General features: G+C 34.0%; 1 protein-coding gene across 2 annotated transcripts; it reads right to left on the bottom strand.

Annotated features, from left to right (window-relative positions):
* Nucleotides 1-229: 229 nt before the first annotated feature.
* LOC107794696 (subtilisin-like protease SBT2.5) lies at nt 230-10,667 on the bottom strand. 2 transcript variants are annotated; one of them, XM_016617213.2, is made up of 11 exons: nt 10,428-10,667; nt 9,394-9,604; nt 7,560-7,704; nt 7,070-7,464; nt 5,573-5,668; nt 5,402-5,474; nt 4,765-5,050; nt 3,641-3,966; nt 2,547-2,814; nt 1,815-2,096; nt 230-1,018 (listed from the first exon to the last, which is right to left on the bottom strand). In XM_016617213.2, exons 2-11 carry the CDS (start codon nt 9,567-9,569, stop codon nt 612-614), a joined length of 2,454 nt encoding a protein of 817 aa, XP_016472699.2. In that variant the 5' UTR covers nt 9,570-9,604; nt 10,428-10,667; the 3' UTR covers nt 230-611. The 2 variants fall into 2 exon arrangements, with proteins under 2 accessions (XP_016472699.2, XP_016472700.2); XM_016617214.2 differs by having other exon boundaries at nt 10,158-10,548.
* Between the last annotated feature and the right edge of the window lie 7,571 nt (nt 10,668-18,238).

The raw sequence follows: 18,238 nt of genomic DNA, 5'->3' as shown, positions 1-18,238 counted from the left end.
AGATTGTCCAACTTGTGTGGTTTGCATTTACCTTTCTATCATTAATTTCAAGTATCTTTAAAATCGCGCATAAATTTAATTGTTATAGGGACAAACCTATTATTCATCGAGTTTCGAATCGCGCGCGAGCTAACCCTCAAGGATTTCTCGATTATCAAGGGAAAAAAATAATAGTAAACTAACAGACTAGAGGTAAATTACAAAGCCAACTCAGATGACAAGATATGTCTTAGTGGCAAATAATTAAACGCAATAAATTGGAAGCTTTAATTAGCTTATACAAGAGAAGTCAAAAATACAGTAGGGAAGATACAAACCTACCTACCTTCCCTTTTCTAACTCTTAAAAAGGCTTAAGGGCCTATATGCATACATACTAGAAGGGGGATAAAAGGCATTCATTCCCACCATGTTACAACACAGAATTAGCAAAACTTAATATGGGAAGAAACTACCTTCTCCCCTCATACTACTTAACCTTTACATAATTTTCACTTCATACCTTATATATTTGGAGAAACCGCATCTAACCATATGCATCTTATTCTCACAGATCCAAAGAATATATAGCAAACGAGATATTTCAACTTTGGATAAAGCAAATGCTGGTGCCTATCGATCATAACCTGCAGCAACAACAGGGATCCTGACTTTGTGCCCTCTGCTGCCTTTCAGTAAAACCTCTCCGAAACTGTACGCTCCTGTTACTGATCGGACAGTGAGTGTTACTGTGAATTTCCTTGACGCGCCATGCCTTAAAGTCATTGCAGGAGGATTAGTTTCAATAGCAATTTCTGGAGCCATTCTTGCTGTTATAACATAAGTTTCTTCCTCAGCAACATTTATCACTGTACGTGTGACTGTTCGAGTTCCCACAAGATGTGCAACTGCAATTGAGGGTGAGTTGAAATTTGATGGGTGACCAAGGGTGTAGTTGCATGGGGAATGCGTGAAGTTCTTTATCTCATGAGGATCAATTCCGGGCACAGTGCACAAGAACCCCAAATAATCTTGATAACCTAAATTCAATCAAGAAAAAGTTAAAGCTATTACAACATATTGAAAACTCTGTTATCAAGAGTCAGAATGGATCTCAGGAACAGTGTTTGCATTTCGTATTAACCCTATATAATGTTACATCGACTACAGAGCTCCAAAAGTTTTGGATAAAGAACATTCCTGAGAACCAAAAGAAAAATCATAATTCTCACAAGTACAAAGACAGAATACTATCTCCCATCATACTACAAGTTTCTCTTACTTCTTCTCGTCCAATATAGGTATCTTAAAGGCAGGTTTGGCCACTAAAATTTCTCATAAATATACTTTTTTGAATTCTCATTCTCTTTTAGGGGAAGATGTTTAGATAATTCCATAGAGACAAGAGGTACATGTGAACCTACAGAAGAATCATTGCTAGTCAACATAAAGACGAAAACACATAGCTGAAATGTCAAGTTGGACTTCGACCAACTAAAAATAATGTTAAACAAGAGACAGTATCTTGGATGGCTTGGCGGTTTCCCACGAAGTCTAGAATGGACAAATTATCATAACTCAACAAGTGAATGAGAGAACAGTCATGATTATGTGCTCAAGTATTATTCCAAATTCAAAAGGAAACTAGAAGAGAAGAAAATTTAGCAACTAGACTATACAAGTCAAATGTATCAAAAGCAATTAGTCAATTAGAAAGTAATTGTTAAAGACGGTCACTGTTACAAATTAGCAACAGGATTATCTTAGTAGTATTTAAATCTGGTTAGACACAACAAGCTATATCAAAAGGAGAGGGAAAAGAGAAGAGAAGATAACCAGCATTAAAAATGAGTCCAGGATCCAGAGCTGCTCTAGGATTAACATGTCCGCTTCCATAGTCAAACGGAGTAGCTGGAACGAGCGTCATGGTCTCAGATCCAGAATATTGTTGCGCTTGAAGTGGTCTCTCTGCTCTATCAATAGTTGATGACGTTGTCATTAATGCTGATTTAATAGCAGCAGGGCTCCAATGAGGGTGGTGCTGCTTGATAAGCGCTGCTATTCCTGCTATATGGGGTGCTGCCATGCTAGTTCCAGAGATCAATGCAAATCCTTCACCTGCTTCAAGTAAATTTTTATAAGTACGTGTAAGACACTTTTACCATGGTTAACTTAAGTCTCTTGCCCATAGCTTTTCTTTACCACTATCACTTAAAATCGTTTGATCATTTTAGTTTGAACATGAAGCCAACCAAATGGACATAAATGATAAAATCTCTTGGTTTCAAATTATATTTCAAGTCCTAAGCAAGTGGAGCATCAAATTCAGGATACAAGGCATCTATTATATTTCAAAATGGGTAAAAAGGCTCCAAGAAGACACAAAAAAAACTGATGGTTCATTGTTTGTGGCTAAGTCCAAAATAGGCTTGAAATTTCAAAAAAATGACTTTTTTAAACATATAAATCTACCATCTAATTCTCCTTTAAAATGGTACTACCATCTAACAGGAAAGCACAAACATTACAATTCATTTACCTATAAACAATAATATGATGGATACATACCACAAAAGTTGGCTTCATCTGTCCCATTCGGAGCCCAGGCAGCCCAAATAAGAGAACCAGGAGCCAGTATATCTGGTTTCAGGAGATCGGCATCTTGAAAGCTGTAATCTTTGATATTAGGTCCTCTAGCAGAGAAGATAGCTACTTGAGGTGCAGACTTGTGGAGTATTGGCCGCAACCCATTTCCAATGCTACCTGTTGATTTAAAGCTCTTAACTCGTCCAGTCCAATCTCTTGAAGTGGTGATGTTGTAATAATCTACAAGCTCCTGAAAATAGAGATGAGCATACAAGTTTAACTAACATAAGCAAAATGAGAGACTTCTACTTATGCATGCTAACTGAAAGAGCATTTCGAATGTGACCAACAAGTTGAACAAAACATTGATTTATGTTATCAGAAGGGGCAGCAATCAAGCTTTTTTCCTTTGGATGCTATATAAGACCAGTTATTATTTTTCTCAAGATGTGTGATTCTATTCGCCTAAGTGGTAGGGACACAAAGATCAGTGTTGTGTTGGACAGAGACACATAAATCATACATCACACAAGCAGAAGACAGAACTACCATTTTCCGGACATGATATTTCATATAACCAAGAAAAGATTAAAAACCAAGAAATGTTTATTTTACTACATGATTCCTAGCTCTTGAAACGAACTAGAATATTTTCTTAATCTTTATTGTCACATCCATCAACTTCATCAATATATATGATGTTGGATATTTAGAGGCACCCTCTATTTCCTTCTTCTCTTTTTATGTTGATATTCTAAACCAGGAGACTTGTGGCACCTACACACAAGAGCTTTCGTTGACGTCTTACTGGTATTGGTTCAAATGTGCCTTTAAAACACATCCTAAATTTAGTGTCCGTGCTTCTTAGTACTACCTTTTCAGAAAAAGCAATTACTTCTCCATTAAGGAACCTATCACGGCCAAAATATGCAACTTAGAATAATTTTTCACATAAATTTGTCTATTGCAAGAAACAAGAAGCCTAAAGGAGACAAAAAACTATGAATTTCCTACTCAAAGCTCCACGACAATAGTAATGACACCAATAAAAGAGTACAGAGCTTGCTGATACTTGCCATTGACTGGGAAGCATCTGTTATGAGAATCCCAGGAATACTAACAGGAACAGGATCAAACTTTGTTCCTGGTGAAGCATTTTCTACAGCAAGAACAAAGCCAGCTGCACCAAGAGCCTTTGCTGTTTCCGCGACTTTTTTAATCGAGGCCGTGCCAACTACGAAATTGAAAGAATAACCACAAAGAAGGATGTTTCCCTCCACCAAATTCTTGTTTAAAACTTCTGGCCTTTGACAGTCAGCAGGACTGTACTTCGTAACCGAAGAATCCAAAAGAACATCATTGGCTGCTACCATGGTGAATGTCCGGTTAGGATGTGTAGAAGCTGTAAAAAACCAAGAAGTGCTTAGTAGTGGCAGAGATTTAAAACACAAAACGAAGTCTACATCTCATCATAAGTATCTGATTATTCCCATCATTTCTTCACTTTCTTTGATTTGTTCAGTCCAGTTTAGCCCCGTTCAGTTCATTACACTATTTTGGGGGATGTGAAGTTTCAAAAGCCGTTGAAATTTGTGAAGCCAGACGGAGAAGAGGGAACGGGTGAGGATATAACATGACTACAGCAAGTTTGATGTTACACAATACCAATGACATGGCAATTGAGGACATGGAAAAACCATCATGGCATGAAGTCATGAGCAACAAAACAAATTCTAAAGGGTGGATTACACGGAAATGATGCCAACTACAGTAAAACTGACACAGTAAGCTATTCTGCATGTAAGCTGGTATAATGGATATGATACTTTCAACACAAATATCATAAATTGATCATTACTCTGACAAGTTGATGAATCAAGAGCATTGCTCAAAACAAAAACAAACAAAAAAAAAGAGGTAAATGAATCGGGGACACTTATCCAGGAAATAATAAACAAAGAAGTACAAAAAGGAAAGAAAAGGAAAAATGACTCAAGGACACAATCATAAATTTCCTGTAACACCGAACATGTTAAAGTTTCTGAATTAAACAGGGCTGAGAATCAGCCATTTGTAATTTAGGTAAAAACAAAAGGCATGGTGTCTGAAAATGATTTAGACTTTCAATGAACGGATGAGAGTAAGATCTACTGATTGAGGGGCATCAATTAAAGTATGTCAAAAGGCGTAAACCACTTACGTGATAACCCAATTCCAGGTAAGATTTTCCCATTTCCCAAGGTTAAATGATTCTTGTATCTACGATCATCAACTGCAGCAGCCACTGATACTATCCATGGACTATAAGACAATAAAGTTTTAGGGAAAGGACCTCCATTTCCAGCAGCCTGTGCAACAAATACACCGGCTTTCACAGCTGAAAGAAGTGTAGCATCAAAAGGGTTCAAAAATGTTGTCTTTGTGGTTGCTGGTGGACTGTTTGGCCCCACGGAAAGATTAAGAATGTCCACACCATCACGAACAGCCTGTAATAGAAATACTCTTTTATCAAACAGAGCTATTTTGGATAAGTTACTCTCTTTTTTTTTTACAGTGTAAAAGATGACGTTATAACTGCAAGACCAATTCATTATCACATTTCACCAAATTTTATAACTTCTTATTTAAGAATTAAGACTTTCCAAACAAGAGCAAACTAATCACAACACTTCACTGATCATGCCTCAGAAATACTTTCCAATACTAAGTTGGCTTCAGATTGATCGTAACACCTATGCTTGAAATCTCAGTGCCACTCAAATCCATATTGCAACAGTTTCTGTGTTAAAGCTTACGTGCATATTTTTTATCCACATTATCAATTTCGTTGGGCATACCTGTTCAATAGCAGCAACTACATCTGCAACAAACCCTCCAAATAGCCTGTACAGTGCCTTGTATACGGCAATTCTACAAGGAATAAGAATTTCAACTTTTGTACGACTTTCTAGTACTAAAGAGATAGGACAATATGATGGTCAAATCTTGGAAGAATTATTTTAGCTTACCTTGCACGAGGTGCCATACCACTTGCTCTTCCAAATTCAAATCCGTGCATTCTAACAGGAATCCCATTGTTTCCAGCAGCGATAGCTGCCGTATGGCTGACAAAAGTATCACTGACATCAGTCTGGGTACATATTTTGTTAAAAGACGGTAGTGAAACTTACTAAAACGAGAAATATAGTCTATATGAGAATGTGTAGTTCTGAAACTTAGAAGCTTTTAAGGAAAAAAGAACTCTGGTTTTATAAAGCAGTTCCACTTGCATTGAAGCAAGTTCAAAAATGATGATGATGTAAGAATGATTTCTCCTTACATTAGCTCTATTTATTGATGTTGCTAAACAGAGGAAAAACTTGAACTTCCAGAAGATGACAATAATTTTATTGTTAGAAGTTATCAATAAGACTATGTCCTTTCGGTAATTTGACAATCAAATGTACACTGGTGTAGTGTTCTCTTCTTCCACCAAACCACCATCTGGAGATGACTCATCACATCCACCTTTGGGATTTGGATGTTTATTTTCTTTTCTTTTTTGGATATGCAGACAGTAACTTTAGTGGTCTCAGAAAGCATGAGATGTTCGCAAGAAGTTACAACCAACAGTATAGGAACATAAGAAATTGGGATTTTGGCATTAATTCCAAAATCTCTTTTCTTTTTCCTTCCTTGCTAGGTCATATACTCCACAATCCCCTAAGGAAGTACCACAAACACTTAGATCTGAAATGGCATTGCTAAAGTGGAACTTTGAAATCATCATCCTGAATCATAACGCACATGCATAGCTGAGCTTCACCACGCCTAAACTTTTAGAGGAATACCCCAACCCTGTGCTCAACTGGTTCATTGGAACTATCATTTTGAGAAGGTGTATGGTTGTCAGCACTCCGCATTACCCTTATAAGAGGGTTTACGTTACAAGGAATCTCCGTCTATGCAACGAATCATGAGAAAAGCCTAAGGTGTTTATTATAGTATCTCTTCAGTTTGTTCCCTTTCATAACTCTTATACTACCAATTTGGTCCTACGTCAACTGTATATTGTCTGTGCATGTGGGTACTTGAGCATAGACCTATATACCACCCAATTTCCTATCATTCAATCTGCGGCACAGACGAGTAGGAAATTCACCTCTTATGTAAACAACATCCTTTACAAAATGCAAGAACTTCACTTTCCTCTTAAAGAACAATCACTCAATGTTTCCTTACTTGAGGCAATGATGTCATAGCCTGACAGAACAAAAGTAAACTCGTCCGGGATTTCCAAGCGTATCAAACACAATATTCCACATTAAAACATGGCATCACACATTGAAGAATAGGAGTTTTGTTCCACAGACAACTATACTTCTGAACTCCCACAAGTGCTATATTTCTTTTAGCAGGCGCAACTGTGTATCAATTAAGTCTACCAGCAGAATGGAAGTAGAAAAGAACCATTAGTTATCTTTAGAACATACTCAAGTTAACATCATAAATAATTGAGTTCAAACCTTCCGTGTCCATCACCATCTATAGGAGAATCATAATCAATTGTAGGATTAAATGCGCCAGCTGCTTTGGCAGCTTCTGCAAAATGTTGAGCACCTATAATCTTTCCATTACAATAGTCTTTCTTGGTGTTTGGATCAACTTCACATTTTCCTCTATATTTTGGAAGAGGTCCATAAGGTTCAGTGTTGTGGCTTGAAAAACTTGGATGGTGTGGATAGATGCCAGAGTCGACGAAGCCAATTACAATATCCTCGCCTGCCCGGTCAAACCCACCACCTGTCGGCCATACTCCTGTAGGAAGCCCCAAAAACTGGGGCGTGTGAGTTGTTAGCCTCCTGACCTTCCAATCTCTCTCCACAGACTTCACACCAGGAGCTTGTCTGAGGATTTCTGCCTACTAATATATTCTTTGTGTAAGACAATACAGATAGAAGAATAAACAAGAAATAGAAGGAAAAAGAAGAGCCGTCTGAAAGAGCAGAATGTCACCTGCTCGTGTGAAATGTGAGTGGCAAAGCCATTAATTAGATGATGGTAGCTGTAGATTTTCTTGTAGGTTCCACGGTCAAATAGCAAAGCTAGAAGCATATCATGCTTCTTTTCCAGATGTTGGGCATAGGATGTAACCAATTCACTGAAAAAGCAAAATGAAAATAAGAGTAAGCATGCATTTCACCATCACAGGCAGCCCTCTGCAAGAGAGAACTATAGGGTTGTGACATTCTAATATCCAATGAGAACAAAGCTTCTGCTGAAAACTGAACTCTTCACATGTTTGGTACGAAGGAAAACATTTTCCTCGAAAATATTTCCTATGATGAATTTATTTTCTGGTTTTTGATTATCTGAAAACATTTTTGAAGGAGAGTAGTTTCCATCAAATGACTTCCCTCACTTACGGGCAAAAGGCCTTTTTCTTTACAAATATGGGTAAGATGTACGCAGCCTTACCCCTACCCTCCCTTCCAGGGAGGGCAGAGAGACGGTTTCCAATAGGCCCTCGGCTAAAGAAGATGGAAGAAGCAAAATAAAGTGCACCACCTAAAGTCCTTGTCTTCATTGGACCACATAGATCTGAATGCACCAACTCAAGCAACTCTATCCTTCTTGAAGGAGGATGAGACCGGAAAGAAACTTTTTTTGTTTTCCAGCCAAGCAGTGCTCACATTTTTCTAATTTTGCACTTTCAAAATTTGACAACAATTTCTTCTTGGCCAGAACATTTAGTCTTTTCTCGCTAATGTGGCTAAGCCTCTTATGCCATAACGTTGAAGAGTTATGGCTCTTAAGCTCCAACCAACACTTAGATATTTCTATCAATCTTTTAGGCTCAAAGTTTTCATCAGATTCTCAACGCAAAACACTACCCCATTGCTGAGACTATTATCAACCTCCAATAAATTTTTTCCAGAAATATTTCCACTCATTAACCAAACACTGGAAAACATTTTTTAAGGATAACATTTATTTTTGAGACAAAGATTTTCCTTCTAACCAAAAACATTTCCGCTATTTATCCTTTTCTTAAGTATGTCATAATATTATTATTTACAAGTGAGAATCATGGAAGGAAGTGAACATTGTATAAAATGCAAGGGGAATTGACCATTTATGGAAAAAAGAATCTCAATGTAGTAACATTAAAATGTCATACTGATTATATTTCCAAGTTGTACTAAGTCCAAAACTATCACATTTCTGTCCCAATCAATTGTAACACCACTTTCTTTTCTAACATATACCTAAAACAGAAAGAGAAAATTAAATTGTTGAAAATTTCACATAATTTCCTATTTAAAGAGAAATATTAGCAAAACTACAAAATTTAATTAAAACTTAGCTTAGTTCAGAAACCGATTTTAAGAAAAATTCACTGACCGAATAATGGTCATGCAATCTCTCCTAGGTACTCTAGTTTTTAGCTCTAAGCAAATGCATTTTGGACAAATGTAATTTATTTTATTTTTATTTTTCCTTGAATGAGAAAGACAATTTCTCAGACCCCACTTGTGGGATTTTACTGGGCGGTTGTTGTTTTGTTTGAACGAGAAAGACAATGAAAAATACTATACATGTTAGTTATTTGCTCATTAAGTACACCTTCTAAAAAGAATATTTGGGATATTAGGTGGCACCTAACAGCTTTTACAAGATTATTTATTTGCTCGTTAAGTATAAAAAGTCAGCAAAAGATATCAAATGAATCATATAGCCGCATAAACAGACTAATCAACTATAGTTTTCGCACTTCACCTGCGTAAGAGCATGAAGTTCAAACACCTAATGGGAAAAGGTGAAACAAGAAAAAAGGAACTGGAGATACCTAGTGGTATCAATTTTCTCATCAGACTCTGAAGCAGTGGCTTCAAAACCATCAATGCCGCCTTTATAACTTATAACAGGCTCTCCTTCAACTGTTACTATGTAGATTTCAGCCTTCCCAACATTCAAGATTCCCGCTAACAATACAATAACAAGGCCAAAACACATCCCTCTCATTTCAGCACAGTTCTTATCCAAGATGCCTACAGTATCTGCTTCAATAATCCACACCAAAATCATTAAATATTCACCAACCACAAAAATTATATCCAAAATACCAAAAGTAACATTACTATTCCAAAGTTTCACACAAACACACACAGTAGTACACACGTGTAATTTGTAATTTACTAAGCCAAATACTGAGCCAACTAGTGTTAGTACTCAACGCATCATTTCTTGTACCCACCTAACAAAACACAAAGAGGAACTCATTCCAGCTCAAAAAACTCAAAGGGGTTCATAACTGCATTTTTTTAAGGCAAATACTAAAAAAAAAATGCAGTACTTAATACAGAAAACCCCAGATATACACTTGTGTTGTACCCTATGCAACACTGCTTGTACCCACCTCATAAAGCAAGCAAAACACAGAGCAAGAATTTTCTCCAGCTCAAGAAACTTAAAGGGTATTCACAATGAACTAAGTAAATCCAAAACATTCAAAAAAATAACAAAAACTAAAAATACCCAGATGCCAAATTAGCTAAGATAATGCAAATATTTTCATCTATACATTCAAATGAAAAGGAATTAAATTCTTACAAGTATATTATTACACTAATAAGCTGATCCAAAAGCTTAAGCAAACCCCTTATTTCCTCTACATTACTTGAAGAAAAATGTGTTTAACTTAGAAGTGAAGTAGCTGAAGCAAATCAAGAAAAAGCCACTAAAGCTGAGATCTTCACTCAGAAATGATCCAAGAAAAGAATCAAATCAATAAATGCTAAATATGAACTAATTTTTAACCAGACAAAGCAAAGCTTAAGGAATAAAAAACAAAAGATAAAAATAGGAATAAGTATAATATACTTTTTAAGGGAAAAGCAGAGGCAGCATGAAAAATGCAAATAAGGATCACAAAATAATTCAAGTTGAGATGTAAGGTGTAAGTTGCTTTTTTCTTGGAGGGTCTCTCTCACTCAAAGAGAGTAAAGAGTAGGGAATGCTCAAAGCTATAGATACAGAGAGGTGTATGTTTTTGTAGAGAGAGAGAGAGAGAGAGTGATGTGTGAAAGGAGAGAAGTGAAAAATAAACTAGTGGAGTGCAGTGTGCAGGTAGTTAGGGTTCTTTTTCATTTTCAATTTCTGTTAATTTCTTTTTAGTTCTCTAGTTTTTCCCACCTACAATAACAACGACACATTTAAATTTCATTAGCGAAGTCTAGAACTATAGTGTGTACGCAGACTTTACCTCTATCCAGAGACTGTTTTCGAAAGACGTTCGGCTCAAGAAGACGATAAGAGACAATATCAGTACCACCAATAGAAACCAAAAGAAAAATAACATCATCAAAATGATAAAGTAGATACAAAGCAAAAGCGATAGACACTACACAGACCCGGCACTATGAAAAATGAAAGAGTAGTAAGACACAATATTATCACTAATTGACTTCGACATAAACCCTACCAGACTATCCTCACAAATGTACTAAGTAAGGAAAGACTTAACTAATTCCTAACATATAACCCTAATACTCGACTTCCACAGCTTCCTATCAAGGACATGTACCCTCTGAAGCTTCGACATGTCATGTCCGATCACCTCACCCAATACTTCTTAAGTCGTCCTACCTCTTCTTGTGCCCTCCAAAACCAGCTGTTTACACCTCCTTACAGGAGCATCTGGGCTTCTCCTTTGTACGTGTCCGAACCATCTGAGCCTCACTTTCCACGTTTTGTCATCAATGGGAGTCACGCACATCTGCTCCACAATATCTGCATCCCTAATGTTATCCTTCTCCCGAATATCTTCATTCCTAATCTTCTCGTGTCATCCTAGTTTTTCCCGCCTAATGTCTACTACTTCGGATTCAAATATATACGGTTATTAAAGGGAAAAAAATTTATTCTTAAAACTTGAATCCAATGATTAAGAATGGAAGGATTTTATTCATCTCATCACAACGTTCACTACCAAAATAAATCACAATTTTTTGCTTAATTTTTAACTATCTAATATTCTAAACCAATTGGTCCAACTAATTTAGATTCTCGTCACATAAAGTATGTTGAGCGCAAAAGCTATAACTAAAGGCGAAGGGATCATATGTAACCTATCATATTGTATGTTGAACTACATACACAAGTAGGATAGTCAAAATATCAATTTTTTGGATAAAACTTACAATTTTTTTTTTTAAAAAAAAAATTTCTATGTAATTTTTAAATATTAATGTCGTATAATTCTCTTCTCCTCAGCATATGTGAATTTTTACCAAGCATAATAGGTCTAAAATTTGAATAAAACAGAATGGTTGCATTAACAAATACAAATAATTTATATAGTTGATTCCAATTAATTAATTTTAAAATATCGATTTTAACTTTATTTCAATTTGTGTGAGTTACACAATGTATAACTGAGCTCACCTATAAATAATGGATGATGGTCGTAGCAAGTTCACGAACAACAACGTAATTATAATCTTATAAATATAGCCTCTACTAAGAATAGATAATTTATATTGTATTAGTGACTCCAACTAATTCTGATTGCAACACAGTTTTTTTTAATAGTTGATTAAAAGTCCCTATTGCTTTTTTGTATATATGATTTTATTATATTTGTTCTTTTTGTTTTATCTTTACTTTCCAATTAGTTTTTATATATTTGGACACTTTTATATATGACTGTAGAAACGCGCTTAGACAAATCACCGAAAACGGAGGAGTCCATGAAATCATTATTAATATTTTATTTACTAGATTTTTGTAATAATTACGATAGGGCCATCTTTCTTTTGTGAAATATTAGATTTTTTACCCATGCAAAGTTCGAAATGATAATATTTGAACATAAATCGTCTAAAATCTATAATCTAAAGCATTTATAATCAAAAGCCAGATTTTGGTTCTTGGGCAACACACTAATAACAAAATTAACTGCTAGAGATTAGATGTCACAAGGTGAGAGTCTCTATGTTTTTATTCTTTTTATTCTTTTTTTCTTTCAAAAAGCATCTTATTGTAGATTGAGATTGCATTTATATCCATATTAGGGATAAGTAAACTTAAAGCCATATCATGTGACTTCTAATGCTTGCCCTTAGTTAAACTTGATAGTATATATTAGATTTATATAGCATTAATTCAGGATTTTATGTTCGTTTGCCTAGAATCACTTATTATTTATTCGTGACAGTAAGTGCAAATAAAGTATAAATATGTTTATGTGTATGTGATTATATTTGTATGGCTCGAACACAGATATTTGATTATGATAATCATGATCTTAGTTGTTGAATTAAAGTCTAAATCAGCTAGTCTTTTTGTGACATGTAAGTTGCTTTAAGGGATTGTTTGCTTTTAATTGTTTAATTAATTGTATTTTGCTAATTATTATTGCTTTTTTTGTAGTGTAAAACATAAATGTTCAGAGTTAGTAAATAAGACTTTCTCAATTACATAGCTTGTCTTATTTAATAAAGTACTTATTCCAATTATTTTAAAATCTTATAGACGGTCAAATTTGTAGATTGCGAAAGTGTGGACTTAATTACATATTCAAAAATATTAAGGGCATGATTATGACTTTTTTATTTAATGTTTGTGTTCCCTTTCTTATTTTATTATTTTCGTAGCTGTAAAAGGATTCACGCCATTAATTAATTCCTCAAAAAGTCATTTCATTATGACACATACTTTTGAAGATTGAGTAATAAGAGACAATTGTTTATTTTATTTTACTTTTATATTTTGGAGTCAAAAAAAGTAAGAATAAAAATATGTGAACATTCGGTTTGGATTCTCATTTCCCATTTTGGCGGGTTGAAAATGAAGTATTTTAATTACATCGAAGGGAAAGATTGACCCTTTAGTCACAAATCACAATCACGAATCTCCCTTTTGAAAATAAAATTTGAATAGATCAGTGGACCTATTGTAAAGAAAATAGATTACAAACAATTTGGCTTGTTTTTAGTCTGTCATAAAGTTTATGTTATATGAATTTGGCCATTCTTCAATGTATTTTATATTTCCTCGTAACAAGGTAATTTATATTTGATCGTATTTATTAAATTGTATAATCATATTATTTAAAATTTCATTAATTTACTTAATCAAAATTTTCAAAATACCCACTCGGGCATAAGTCTAATTACTTTTCATGGAGTCAAGTACGAGAATTTTTTTTATGTTAATGTGTGATAAATTGAGATTTAAACTCAAAACGAGTACGTGCTTTGAGTATCATATTAAACTGTGTAACCATCTTAACTTTTGTGGTAGTACAATTCAACACTATTTAATAAATTTTCCAAACTAGCTAGGGTTTTTAAACAAATGAACCACGTAAACACATGGTGCAAATGGCATAATAACAAAAGTAAAAATCGAATTGGACCCTTCTCCAGTTGGATTTATTCATTGAAGAGTCATTATTATTTCATGTGTTTTGACTATACAAAAGAACCAGTACAAACTTGAATAAGTCCCTACAATGGATTGTGGTTTGATTTTTGTATTATTATTACTTATTAGCTTCTACTTTAAGAAAAACATCTTCCCTTTAGAAATGCCCGAACTTGCATTACTTTGTGTTCGTTCTCTCTTACTTTGTTTTTTCCAACAGTAGAAACTTTATTGTTTTCTAAAGATGGCTACTATTTATTCAAGATTTACTATGTTACTTTCGGTTTGATTAATGATATAAAATATTATGGAGTTAGTAAGATATCTAATATCTCATTGTCGAAACCTTTACAATCTTTTTAGTAAAGAATGTCGTAACATTAGTTTTCTTTATAAAGTTTAAAAAAAGTGCTAAGGAGAGCTTAGCTTGACCCAAAAAACCTTATATTACCTATTTAAATTTTTGCCGATTCAGGAAAAATAAAATCATATCACGTCTTTAAAATGTGTATTTTCCTTTTCCGATATGAAAGAAGGGCAAGCACTGTTATAAAATTTTGTTATATAGAGGTGATGTTGTTTTCTTTTTCTCAAATGTTGCTTATTCAACATCGGTCATCTTGGGGTAAGATTTACTAAACATAGTAACTCCTTTAAGGGTCGCTTATCAGGATTAGTTATTAATTATTCGATGTAACATATGAGATTACAATTTTCTCGGTTATAATCTTGGGATATCCTTATTCTCAACCAAATGACACCTTAAGGATTGGAGCACAGGCTTAACTCCTTGGCGGATCCATTAAGCTATGTTCTGGCAAAGATAAGACACTTTGGCACCACTATTAATTTTTTTCATACCGATATGGTAAAATAGCCTCTGCCAGAATTTTGGAAAGCGCTTATGGTAATTGTCAAAAATATTGATATGGTGATCCTCAGGACTTGCTACAAAAACATATATATAGCAGCCGCCAGAAATTTTTATATGGTGGTCAGCAGAGTTTGCAAAAATATGAAAATTGCCAGAAAATTTCATGTGATGATCTGCTGGATTTGTGATCATCAGAATTTTTGGCAGTGTACTTCAAAATTCTGGCAGCACACTATTTAACCAAAAAAATATTAACGAGGTCAAAATACAAAGGAAGTAATTAAAGGTCCATTCCCGATGTAATTTCTTGTATGTTCTATCACTAACAAACGGTTTATTTTTTATCTTTATGTGAAAGAAAGAAAAAGCTAACTTTCATATCCAGCTCAACTCAAGAGCTAAATTTTGGTGTTAACAAAACTATCGATATATAATGGTAACACTTGTTACTATTGACACTTTTGATAAAGATATTGTTTTTGGGTCTAACTCAACTCCGAAAGCTAACTTAGGGTAACTCAACTCCGAAAGCTAACTCAACTCACTCAGATATTTCAATCCCTGATGAAACATGCGAATTTAGGGTAAATTTTAAAGAGCTATAACGCATGTAAAAAAAATTTAGTGGCGCATTTTTTATTACCACCAACTTAGTGAAGTTTTCATTGTCAATATGAATGGCACTACTAAAAATGTAATCAAACTTTCATATGGCAATTGATAGTTTTAGAGTAGAAAAATCACCATTTTAGAGTGATTTTACTAAAAAAAACACTTTATGTAATGCTTTGTAACAAAAAAAATTGTTGAACAACTAACGTTAGCATCATTATTCTATTTCAATTTTAGAAATTGGGAGATCTAAAGATAGTTCCAATATTTTTAAGCATCCAATCCATGTAAGGTCAAAGTGGCTAATTTTGAGTAGTCAGAATATTCCCCAATAAAAACTGTGCTTCACAAAAATCAAGTCACACTTCTACCAACTGTAACCAGGTGATAGCCATTAATTACTTTCCTCCTTTTTTCCCATTTCAACCAATTAATTAACGTTGAATAATACATAGTAGATTTTCGATTTTTAATCAAATCCATGCACTGTCTTCCCGTTCTGACAATTAGCCTTATAAGAATTTTGCTAACGGTAACACTGCCAGGAACAAATAATTAAGTTCTGAAACATCATTAAAATTCAATGTGGTTCTAGGTGGTGAGAGAGAGATATATATATGAAGTGTTAGTGTTATTTTTTAATTGTAAAAACTAAAAAACAGGACAACGTATTTATAATATATTTTCATAGCACCAATAGGTGATCTTTTTAAAACACACTCTTATAGAAAGAATACTAACATAAAAATTGTCGATTTCGAGCTATGGCAGTTTTCCTTAGTGTATCTCGAAATTAGTTGAACCAATAAATTTCTGCTATCCAATACCTAAAGTAAAAAAGAAAAAAAACCAACATAAAAGTTATATGAATATAACATAAATTACCTGTGTTCTCTCTATCGCTTTCTATAAAAGTATCCATCACCATATAAGACCCGTGAACATTTAATTCAATGTATATGAATGTACTCATGTCACAAAAAATTTCAAAGATAAAAGTAGAGGTTGAATCAACTGATCTCTAATTGTTATCATTAGGGTAAAAGGAGAAAAAAGGTTAGAAGAACCATATCTCTAGGTGTCTAATATAAAATACTGACACGGACAAACCCAAACCACAGACAAAGACACAAACTATGTAGTACAGTACTACTATATTTCAAGTAATATTTAAGAAACTTATATTTAAATTGTTAGCTATCAATATCCTCTGAAATTTGTTTTTTCAATTAGTATTGCAACGGTTAATATATGGGGGAACATGTGAGTGTAGGGCCCTTTAATTTTCACACAAGATTGTAAATTGTCCATATGCTAGTACATAGCATGTGCCTTTTGAGTTAGACCTTTTCCTTTGTTGGACAGCAACTCAAAACTGAAGATTCCAAACGCAAAGGGGAAAATAACTCCACATGTCACAAAAGGGATAGCTGAATCGGGCTTTACTTCAATAGCTGAGATCATGATTGCCATAATCAGATGTCGTGAGTTCGAGCCATATGAATTGAAGAGCCTTATACGGCTATGAATTAGTCGGGAACTCCAATACGGATATGAAATATTAGATAAGAAACATCTTCTTCCTCTCAATATTGTTGTTCGCTGACCAGGGGCGGAGGGAGAATATATAGAAGCTACGGGTTCAGACGAACACAATAGTTTTAATTCAAATCATGTATTTGTCTTAAGAATTTTATTGAATATATATAAATTATTAACAAATTTAGAATCTCAAACTCATAAATTTCAAATCAATAATTCGCTTGAGCAGTGGGAGAAAATTAAAGTAGGGTTCCTTTCGGGACCGAAGAAGGTCAAACCCTAGATGAGCAGCCAAATTTGATGTATGACTTCATTAGATTGAACTCTCTTTTCTTCAAATATGCATTTAATATTTTAAGATAAGATTTATAGATTGGAAACTAAACAAAAAGTACTTCCTATTGCTAAAATTTTTGTTGTCAAATAAAAAAAATTAAATCCCAGTTAAAGTCCAAAAATTGAGAGTACTATCAAGTATCAACAATGCTAAATGATTTTTCAAGATATTTATTGCTATGTTTTAAAAATATTACAACTAATATTATACTCCCTCTGTCACATTTATGTATCATATTTTCCTTTTATTATGTCCCAAAAAGAATGTCATACTCCTTATTAGAAATAATTTAATTTTGTGTTTCTTACCTTATTCTTAATAATTATTTACAACCGCACAAATATCTATAGCTTATTTTATACCATAATTTTTTTATTTTTAAATTTCGTGCCAAGTTAAATATCGCCACATAAATTAAGACGAAAGGGTTAAGATTTAATAGTTAAAAGTTAGTTATAAATTAACACCCAAAAAAAAAAAAAGAGGGAGGGAGAGAAAGAAGCACAAAAGGTGAACTCCTTTTCTATTTTTCCTTTTTAATTATGTCGTTTTCTACATATTTTTTCCAGGTGTTGCCTATTTCCAAATTTCAAGAATAGTTCCTTAGTGGGAATCTAGTGTGTGCAGCCATATGCTAAATGCCATGTGCACCCCAACAACGTTCCCCACCAATGAACATTGAACAGGACAGACTCACGCTATGCATAAGTGTGATAGCCTTGGTTTCTGTTCTCATACATGGAGTTTATGAGCCAAAAGATCATATAATAGCCCGTTTGGACATGAGAATTTTTTCATTTTTTTTTGAAAATTTTTACTTTTTTTTAAATTAGTGTTTGGTCATAAAATTTCTAATTTTCACTTGAAAATCAATTTTAGAATTTTTCGAAAATGTGAAAA

Source organism: Nicotiana tabacum, chromosome 18, assembly GCF_000715075.1.
Source record: "Nicotiana tabacum cultivar K326 chromosome 18, ASM71507v2, whole genome shotgun sequence".
Taxonomy (NCBI): Eukaryota; Viridiplantae; Streptophyta; class Magnoliopsida; order Solanales; family Solanaceae; genus Nicotiana; species Nicotiana tabacum.
The sequence above is the reverse complement of the archived record's forward strand: the minus strand, read 5'-3'. Positions and strand labels throughout refer to the sequence as shown.